The sequence below is a fragment of the Corvus hawaiiensis genome, chromosome 2 (assembly GCF_020740725.1).
Source record: "Corvus hawaiiensis isolate bCorHaw1 chromosome 2, bCorHaw1.pri.cur, whole genome shotgun sequence".
NCBI classification, from domain to species: domain Eukaryota; kingdom Metazoa; phylum Chordata; class Aves; order Passeriformes; family Corvidae; genus Corvus; species Corvus hawaiiensis.
This window is the reverse complement of record NC_063214.1, coordinates 96911926-96922356: the sequence shown is the minus strand read 5'-3', so window position 1 is coordinate 96922356 and position 10431 is coordinate 96911926. Positions and strand designations below refer to the sequence as shown.

The 10431-nt window shown below is 43.4% G+C and overlaps 1 protein-coding gene across 1 annotated transcript; it reads left to right on the top strand.

The window, feature by feature from the left end:
- The first annotated feature begins 1475 nt into the window (after positions 1 to 1475).
- Positions 1476 to 10199, top strand: F7 (coagulation factor VII). The gene is made up of 8 exons (XM_048327747.1): positions 1476 to 1638; positions 3858 to 4018; positions 4584 to 4608; positions 4700 to 4813; positions 5727 to 5867; positions 8570 to 8676; positions 9182 to 9302; positions 9492 to 10199. The coding sequence occupies exons 1-8, from the start codon at positions 1569 to 1571 to the stop codon at positions 10028 to 10030; spliced, it is 1278 nt and encodes a 425-aa protein (XP_048183704.1). The 5' UTR covers positions 1476 to 1568; the 3' UTR covers positions 10031 to 10199.
- The last annotated feature ends 232 nt before the right edge of the window (positions 10200 to 10431 follow it).

Genomic DNA, 10431 nt, shown 5'->3' with positions numbered 1-10431 from the left:
GTGGAGTGGCAGCCACCCCACCCTCCCTGGCAGGGAGACGCCCACCCAGTAAGGAAACAAAGGGAGTGGGGGGCATAGGTGCAGACTCAGGCTGGCCTTAGGCAGAGAAGGCAGAACTTCATTCTCTGATCTGTGTGACTCATGCAGCTAGATGGGGCTAGATCTTTTCCAAGAAGATGAGCTAAAAAGAAATTTTCAAGCTTAGGTTTGGTCTTGCTAATCTGAACACACACTTGCTATTTTCAACGCACTGCGACAGGCAAGTAAAGAAGGAGTAAGTGTTGTGTTGGCAGGCTGTGAGGTATGGAGAGGGTTCCCAAAAAGCAGCATAGGGCTGCTGTATCTTCTTTTGCATGCCAGTAACTGGCCTCCTTCCTCTGTCTGGGACAGGACATGCCATCTGTTCCCAGCTGTCCCAGGAACTGGGCTGCTGGGAATTAGCCAGGCTGTGATCCAGAGGAGAGCCTGGATACCGCCTCTTGGGAAAGTGATTTCAAAGGAGAATATCCAGCTGTGTGTACTGCCCCTAGACAACAGGACTGCATGGAAACAACAGCCAGGAGCCTGACTTTCCTAAGCAATCACAATTTCTGCAAGGAGTTATGTTGAGCATTGGCAGCAAAGTAAAAATCCTGCTGTTGATTTCCTTTGCTGTAGCATTCAGGTGCAGGGCTCACCCTCCTTCCTTTCCATGCAGGAAAGGGAGAACAGCCAGGAAAACACTCCAGCCTTCAGGCAATGCTTCACTTCTCACAGACAAACATGCTCTTTACCTTGCTGCTATCTTAAGTAAATATTTCCCCAAGAATGTTGTCAGCTCTCCAGTCTGATGCCATTAATTGATTTCCATTAAATCAGGGGACTGCTTATGCTCTAGATAAAACACTGTCTGTAGAGTGTCCCCTCAAGCCCCTGTAGTTACTAATGAAGTACAACGTGGATCAGCTCCATGCCACTTCCAGCTGGTACAACCTGTGCAGGTCACATGGGTCTGGCAGCAAAGATGGAGAGAACCAGTGTAGGGTGTCTCTTGCTGGTTAGTTAGTGTCTCCAAGCAAATTCAGGCAGAAGTGCAGAGTTTCAACTGGTGATAGAAAAATGGGAATAGACAGATGCCAGTGGTACAATCATACTCAAAAGCATTGAAAGGCTGTATCTTGATGCAAGGTAAGTATCACAACACTGCTCACTGCATGTGGTGCTATGTGGCCAAGTTAATGCCTGTCCTATGGATTCAGGGTCCCAGCGTTCGTGTTTCTCATGGAAAAGGTGTATTAAATGGAAAATGCAGGGCCGGGGGTAGTAGCCTGTGTAATCAGCATAGCCTTTGCACAGGTCAGGAGAGCACACTTCAAAACCAAGCTCCCTGCTTGTGTGAAAAGGGCACACTGCAGGATTTGCATGTGCCCCCCTCTGCTCAGCTCGCCGGGCTGTCATGGATCTTTTGCTGCTTCCATGACTCGCCAGCCCCTCCTCTGGCTCCAAGCATTTGAAGCTGAGCCCTTTGGCCAAACAGTCCTTGCTGAAATGTCAATACACTACCGAGACACTGGCTCACAGGGTTCATCATGATTTCCAGGCAGTGTGTGGCTTTGTTTCTCTGCTTTCTGCTACTGATTCATCGTTCTCTGGATGCAGGTATGTTGTAGGATATGGCTGTAATTATCTTTACTGGCAATGGACCTCTTTCCTGTTACTGAGATGATTTCCACTTCAAGTTTTGAGCACTGTTGCATGTTTATCCTGTCTTCTGCTGTGCCTGTGTGTTATTCTAAAGCTCTATTTATTCTCAGCAATGGCTCCATGCACTTGTTCTGCCAACTTAGGAAAAGCACCTCTAGACTGCTAAATTAATTTATTATCTTGCTGCACAGACAGCAGACAAACCACCAGCTGTCTACATGAAGAAAGGAACTAGGATTTACTGCTATTTCATATAGAACTGGGACATTTTTCAAAGCAAAGCATCAATAGCCTGTCATTCAGCTGATGAGTAACTAAAGAGGGGAGGATCCACCCTGTTTCAGCAGCAGTAGAAGGCAGAGAGGAGGTAGCTCTTCAGTTGCTCAGTATGTGTCCAAAAACCAGCTCCCATATTAGTAAAGCAGATCCAGTGCTCTCAGATTCCCAGTTAGCCATTGACTGGGTCTTCTGTGTTGCAGTGACAAAAGGTGAAAAAATAGGTAGTAAAGTCAGAAGTGATCCAATACAAATAAGTGGATATGCCAAAATAAGAGTGGCTGGACATCTCCAGCCATGTGCTCATCCCCAGCCATGTGCTCAGGTCTGCTCTTCTATCAGAGTCTGTGCCCAAGCACTGATACATGTGCCATGTGTCTGCAGTATAAGGTTAATTAAAACCCTTTAAGGAAAGCCATATCAAATGCATAGAGCCTGACTGAAATCAAGAAAGACCCAGCTGACATTCCTATAATGACCAAATGTTTATGAAGCACCCAGGGATAAACTCAGTACATGCCACACAATACTTTATTTCTCTAAGTAACTTTGAAATACAGGGGGAAATTACCACTATTCTGCATGTGATTATGCAAATATCCTGAATTAGACACAAATGTTTATGCAGACACCTTGCATCACTTCAGACTGGAATAAATCCTCTCGGCATCTGTGTTTGGATGTATATTGGTGGGGACACACATGAATCTGTCCTTCAGCATCTCTCAGGGCCCTTTCAGCAGGTAGAAGATAACTTCCACTCTTTCAGAGAGAATGTCCTCGGGAAAGGCAGGAGATATGCATCAGCCTCAATCCCCAAATCTACCCACAAGCAGAGGTGAAATAGTTAAAGTGCTGAAATGTAAGCTGTTGGCATGAAGCTCCAGAAACTCCCCTACTGACATATAGGAGGGAAAAAAAAAGAAAAAAGAATAATTTCAAGACACTTTCTGTGTAGTGCATGGAGCAAAAGTACATGCCAGCACTCGGACTTCTTGTTCCTTATCCTGAATTACACTGGGAGAGCATAGCTGTGTGATGTGCTTACATCCTGAGGCTGAGGAGCAGGTCAGCATGGTGACAATGACATTAGTGTTTCCAGTGCACACTTCTGCCAGTTGCAAGTTGGTGCAGTTCTAAGAAATGAGCTCTACTGATGCCTGCTATCAGACCTATGTACCCAATGTCTTTCCAAAGCATGGGTAGAGACACACAAGAAGACCCTTTCATGGCTGTAGTCTGTGGTGATGGCAGGAGCTAGGAGCCTTCACAGGCTCCACTAGGAAATGCAATCAGCATTGTCTAGTTTTCCTATGTACCTCATCCACAGAAGAAAACCAAAGACAATATATTAAAGCAGTGGTTCTTAAATTGTGGTCTACTAGTGGTGGGATAAATCCCTTCTTCACGTCCAGTAAGTGGAGGGGTGTGAAATAACATGTGACTGTCGGTGAGGGCACGACTGTAGTCCACCTGTCACTGTGACTGACTGTATCAAGTACAGAAAAATCAGATTTTGCCACGTACACCAGTGCTAGATAAAGTGACACAGGCTTTGCAGCTGCTACAGCTGTAAGAAACTGCTGCACATGTTAAGATGCACATGACATGCAACAGTACCTTAGGAGTCACTGACATACAACATACACACACACACACCGCTGTTGTAACACGCCATCTTCTCCTAAGCTCCAGGATCTCCAAAATTCCTGTGTTGTCACTTTACCTGTGAGGCAGGCCAGAGGAAGGAGACTCTTTCACATTTGCCCATTTCTTTTCTAAAGTGTTTCAGAAAAATCTTGGGAAGTAGAAAAGCTGTCAGGGGGAATCGTCCCACCCATCCTCTCTGTCTGGCAAGCACAGTTGTATGACAAACTGAACGTGCTGCTGTTTTTCAGTCTTTCTAAAGCAGGAAGAGGCAAGCAACGTTTTGCAAAGGCAAAGACGAGCCAACAGCATCTTTGAAGAGATAAAGCTGGGGTCACTAGAGCGAGAATGCATAGAAGAAAAGTGTTCCCATGAGGAAGCAAGAGAGATTTACCATGATGTTGAAAGGACAGTAAGTAACACAGGGCTGGGTGAGCACTCATTGTCATAAGGACTCTCCCTACTCAAGGGTGTGCTTTGACACTTTAAGCCACCAGAGTTAAAAAAGCACTTTGTGTCCTGCTGTTTGCATTTTTCTTTTATATTTACAGGGGTGCACAGCAGCAGTGAGCTGCAGGAGAGCACACTGCATGGGTAATCCCAGGCAGTACCCATCTAGGGGATGGTGGCAAAATGGATGGTCTCTAAGTCATCTCCCCAAACCCCCACTAATGTCTGCCCTGACAATACTTTAAATTATTGTATTGTACAACATCTTTTTCAGTCAATCCCACCTCAACTATACAGAGCCTATTTATGGATGACCCATTCATGTGTGTTAAACAAGGCCCTTCTCTATTAGTATATGAAAATAATGTACAATCCAGAAAATAGAATATTTTATGGATATTAACTGTCACAGACTATAAAGGCAGAAGCAGCATCACTCTGACTGTTGGTAACCCATCCTGTGCAACAAGGGCTGTAAGACTTGAGTTGATTTTTCTTTAATTAAATCTCGCATCTTTTTCTTCCAGGAAGAGTTCTGGCGCTCCTATTCTGGTACGATCATGCAGGATGTTCTAACAGCTGTGGAACACTCCCACTGCTGCAGCTCTTTGTGTGAGCTGGACTGACACTGAATGTTTTGCAGACCCTAACCAGTGTGCCTCCAACCCCTGTCAGAATGGCGGGATTTGTGATGACCAGTTTCAGGATTATGTTTGCCGCTGTCCTGTCGAATACGAGGGCAAAAACTGTGAAAAAGGTCAGCTGTGACATAACAAAATAAAAATGCTATTATTAACTCAAATGCAAGGCATTGAGATAAAGAGTAGCAATCATTAGAATTCTGGATTTGGACTTGCTGATCCTCATTGGTCCCTTCCAACTTGGGATATTCTATGATTCTGTGATTCTGTATCATTCTAGCTGTGACAGCTACTGTTCATACTGCTTTTGGTGTTGCATGATGCATCTAACCAGATAGCAGTCAGGCACTGCAAGGCAGCAAGGTACTTTTTGTGGAAAAAAAAATTAAAACTGCCTTTTGTGTACCATCTGAGAGGAAAGGAGGAATTATTTCTTACTCAAGTGCTGAAGTTACTTTGATTTAGAAGCTCGATGCAGTATGTGAGAACTGCACAGCATATGCATGGTACAAAGCCCAAAGGGAAGGATCCAGTGTTTTATGAATACACATCTTTCCACTGATTTCAGAGGACACTGCACATTGAGTGTTACATCTTCAAAACACGCAGAGTCTGGACAAGGGCTAGGCACTCATCAAGTCTAGGAAAGCAGTCTCAACAGTCATCCCAGAGCATCCTCCTACTAAATGGCAAAATACCAAAGAATTATAATTTATCAGTCATATATTACGATGGTTACCACACTATTACAATATCTCCATTCTTGAGACAGCTCAGGTACTGTATAAATGCTGACTGATTTAATTTTAGGTATATATTTCTTAAGCAAAGCCTATTCTTCCCTAATCCCTGGAGATCCAGGCCTGCCTAGCTTTTGATGGAAGGCACTTTTGATGAAGTTGCTCTGCATAAATCACAGAAATCTTTTTTTCCTGCCTTGCTTTCCTGACAACATTCCAACTGCAAGTTATCAATGTTAAGCACAAAAATCCAGGTCTTGAAACCTAAATGCTCTTTCTCTGACTTCAGCTGTGGATGACAAACTGAAGTGCATTTTAGACAACGGTGGCTGCACACAGTACTGTACTGACAGGCACTCCAAAAGACGACTGTGCTTCTGTGATGATGATTACACTTTAGCGAGTGATGGCGTGTCCTGCATCCCTCAAGGTAAGACACTACCAACCTGATGCCAAGTCTAAGCCAGCTCTGGAAGAAAAGTTTTCAATGTGTACGTGTCAGGAGGTGCAATGCATAACCCTCAGATACCAGCTCCTCACCTCTTCTCCGTGGGCAGAGTCCCAAATTGTACATTTGGCTTCTGGTGCAAGTTAGCCACCCCAGAAGAGCAGTTGTCAGCATGCCCACCAAGCAGAGATCCTTCTGGACTTCTTCCTGGCCCCAGAGGTTCACTCCTCTGGAATGTGGGAAATTGGACCATCCCACCTGCTCAGAGCTAGGAGGAAGCTGAACCCATCTCTTCCTTTGGGAGCACACTCACCACTAGTCAAGTAGAAAAGAACTGAGCAGTGGAGACAAACTCCTCACCAGGTGATCTAAATAAGGCAGGGCAGCAGGTGGTCAGGGATTTGGGGTCAGGTTGAGTGGTTTCTAGTGAGTGGAGGGGCTCTGGGGCTCACAAGTCCTTTCTTTGTATTAGTTTACACCCACAGTAGAAAAATATTTTGGGAGCAGATTGTTTTAGTGTTGTCTCTCCAATCTGAAATTGTGACTAGATTTTATTACTATATTTATTTCAGTACAGGAGTCAAGAGAGGAAGAGGTCTATTAAAACCAAAGAAAAACAGTTACATTATTTTCTTTCTTTCTTTTCTTTTTCTTTTCTTTCTTTTTCTTTCTTTCTTTTTCTTTTTTCTTTTTCTTTTTTCTTTTTCTTTTTTCTTTTTCTTTTTTCTTTTTCTTTTTCTTTTTCTTTTTCTTTTTCTTTCTTTTTCTTTTCCTTTTCCTTTTCTCTTTTCTTTTTCTTTTTCCTTTTTTCTTTTTCTTTTTTCTTTCTTTCTTTCTTTCTCTCTTTCTTTCTTTCTTTTTCTGTATTTCTTTCTTTCTCTTTCTCTTTCTCTTTCTCTTTCTCTCTCTTTCTCTTCTTCCTCTTCTTCCTCTTCTTTTCCTAATTGCTAGGAATAATACACTTTTGGTATCCCTATAGACACTGTGGCTAGGTATTTCTTTCACTCATCTAGCAAGGTAAATTTCAACTGGGACTAGGGTAGTGCAAGTTAATAATTTTGCCAATACATAAGCTGGCACCTGACTCTACTGCAAACGCTTACTTGAAGTACTTTATTAGAGGGAAAAGGAGACCCCTGGGGATATGAATATAACAACATAATGGACAGAGCTGCAGGGAGCATGCAAAGTAATTCTGAGGGGTGATGACCCCCTACACACACCTCAATGGAGCACTCATGCAGAGAGCTGGTAATGACAACCTAGCTCTCAACAGCAGAAATTTCATTAGAAAAAAATGTCTACTAATGTGCTTATCCCTTATTAACAGATTCTGCAATACCACATGATGGGAAAGCTGCTTTTGTTAAAAGTTGAGAACAAAGAATTCAAAATTCCTCACAGGCTTTTCAGTGCATCTTTCCCTGCAAGGAAGATGTATTTGTTGCTGCTTGCTTCTTGGGAACCAAAATAGCCTTAGAACTGACCATGTGTTGCAAATAGAGAAAACTGTGTAAATGCCAGGCTGACAGTCCCCTCACTGCCCCTGTGTCATCTCCCACAGTGATCCAGATTTGTGTTGGCTTACACACAGCATTAGAAACTGTGGGTGTTATGTGTTGTGTCTGTTCTAATCTTCCACCAGCCACCACCAAAAAGCTAGTCCCGTTTCTCCATACCTCATGTGGACCTGTAAAACCCTGATGCTGTCTTCATGTCAGCTGAAGTACTTACAGATCCATGGAGATGTTGCATGCAGCTCAGCAGAGACTATAGGACCCTGGCTCCCAAAGAGGTAGAAAAAGGGCACTCCCAGCATTATCACAGAGTGACTGCCAGACAGAAGGGATGGTGTGGTCAGTTACAGCACAGACACATGGCACACAGGCACCCCCAAGGGTACACCTTCCCCTTTACAGGAAAACTTGGTTGGGTGAAGGATGTACTGAAAACACCAATACTTCCTCTGCACTACAGCTTATTGCAAGTTCAGTCAGGATTTGGTTCCCTTTAGTGCCAGTCTTCACATGCTGGCTCAGGCAGAACACAGAGACGTGCAGTCTGGAAGAATCCAGCATGTTCTGGACACAAGAAAACAAGGTATTCTGGGAGAGGCATACCAGAAGACAGTGTCTGCTCTTAGGACATCTTTGGCTCTGCCCAAAGAAACGATTGCAAGATGTACACCCCATGATTAAGCTTCTGTCTCACTCTGCCATAGATGCTGTGCACTTGATACAACTGACTTAAAGTCAGCAGGGACAATGAAAATGTGTGGACTAAAGAGCTTGTCAGGGTCACTTCTGCGCTCCAGCCTGCAGCCTACCTCATTGTGTTGACATGTATCTTAAGCAAGTTAATTGTTTGCAAAGACCTATGGAAGGTGAATACATGCCAATGATGCTGTAAGGGCCTGAACTCTAATTGTAAGAGCATTTCTGGCTGTTTCCAAACGAAAAAGTCTACTCACCTGCTGAGCTGCTTTACATTATTTTTGAGAATCCATGCTCCTAGACTAGAACTCAGTTTTTCAGCTAATGTAGCTTTATTGAAGACCTTACACATTTTGCTGTGAATTCAGTTCAGTACAGTCCCACTTGCTGCCTTTTGTTGTTTTGGTTCGGGGGTTTTTGGTTTTGTTTGTTTGTTTGTTTTTGTTGTTTTTGTTTGGTTTTTTTTTCCAGTGAAATACCCATGTGGAAAAATACCAGTGCTGGCAAAAAAAAATTCAACTGCAAAAGGGAGAATAGTAGGTGGTTTAATCTGTCCTCCAGGTGAATGTCCATGGCAAGTGAGTTTTCAAAAATCTTTAATTGCTTTTATTTTTTTAATTTCCTTTTGGAATCACTATCTTAAATTCATTGCTTTAAATCTATCATGTAAAAATTCATAAAAAGTGCCATGTCTTGATAACCAAATTCCTTCTTCATCCATAGGCAGCAGATCCACCTATTTCACTTAGGCACTTTAGCCTTGTTCTGGAGTACCTGGTTGCATAGGAGTAGAGTGGTAGCACAGTTGTCTCTATCTCCTGACTCTTTAGTCCTTTACTGCCAGCAAGAATTTTAGTTGCAGCTTCCAGGGATACACTCTGGGCCATAATAGGTAGGGTCCATACTGCAAGATGAAGAAAATGTCAATGGGAAGATTTCCCCTGCTAAGTTCTCCATGCAGTCAGCATGGTATTGTCAAACACAGTTGCATAAAGGGACAGAAAGAAGCAATACGAAACCCATCTCTACTGAGATTTATGTCAAGCACATTTGATATGAGAGAAATTTGCTTTATGTTGGCAGGCCCTTATAATACAGGATCAGAGAGAAAAGTGTGGTGGTACCCTGCTTTCCCCAGAGTGGGTGGTCACTGCAGCTCACTGCTTGGAGTATATGCACCCTAAACAGCTTCGGGTGAGACTGGGTATGTATCTTCCCCTCCTCATCTTATCAAGGTGGTGGCAGATTCTCATCCTGATAAAACCAGATTTGAAGGGTTTGGTAGTACAAGGTACTTGTCCTTAGAGGTGTCAAACAAGAAACACTCATATCCTCAAACTTCTCAGGAATCAAGGAGCTACCTGACGTGACTTGCAATTAATAACTTTTCCAGGTGAACACAAAATACATGTCGATGAGAAAACCGAGCAAGAAAGTGGAGTCGCCAGGATGATCATTCATGAAGGATACACAAATGGACAAGTCAATAATGATATTGCCCTCCTGAACCTGGAAACACCAGTGAACCTCACTGACTATGTGGTACCAATATGTTTGCCTGAGAAAAGGTTTGCTGTGTATGAACTGTCCACCATCAAGTTCTCCACAGTAAGCGGATGGGGACGCCTAATAGATGGAGGTGCCACCTCTTCTGTTCTGATGAGAGTTGATCTGCCACGTGTGAAGACACAAGAATGTGAAAAGGAGACCAATTTAAATATTACAGAGAATATGTTCTGTGCAGGAGACCTGTCTGGGGCTAAGGACTCCTGCAAAGGAGACAGCGGTGGTCCTCATGCTACACAGTACAAGAACACTTGGTTTCTGACTGGGATTGTCAGCTGGGGAAAGGGCTGTGCTGTTGAAGGCAGCTATGGGGTTTACACAAGGGTATCCAAATACATTGATTGGTTGAAGAAGCACATGGACTGATGGTGTTGAGCCAGAACATTTCCAGGTTGTGTTATTGCCCCCCAATTCCTCTGTACCATTTTCCTATTGAAGGATTTCTTCATTATCTTAGATATGTGATATATGTCATACCCACAACACTATTAAAAATTTGAAGTAAGCCTAAGGCCTACTTGAATACATAAAATAATTTCCCTCTCAGTGTTGTTTGTAAACTTTATATCTTGTCTAGCAGGCACAGAATGACCATAACAAATCAGGCACAATGTTCCTCCTGTTCTGCATCCATTTCTGCTACAGAACAGAGCTAGATGCTGAGAGAAAGACTGTCAGCAACACGTCATGCAGACCATAAGCCTTCCTCCAGCTACTCTCTCAACTTCTGGTAATCAGTGCAGACTTCCTGAGCCAGAAGTTGCATT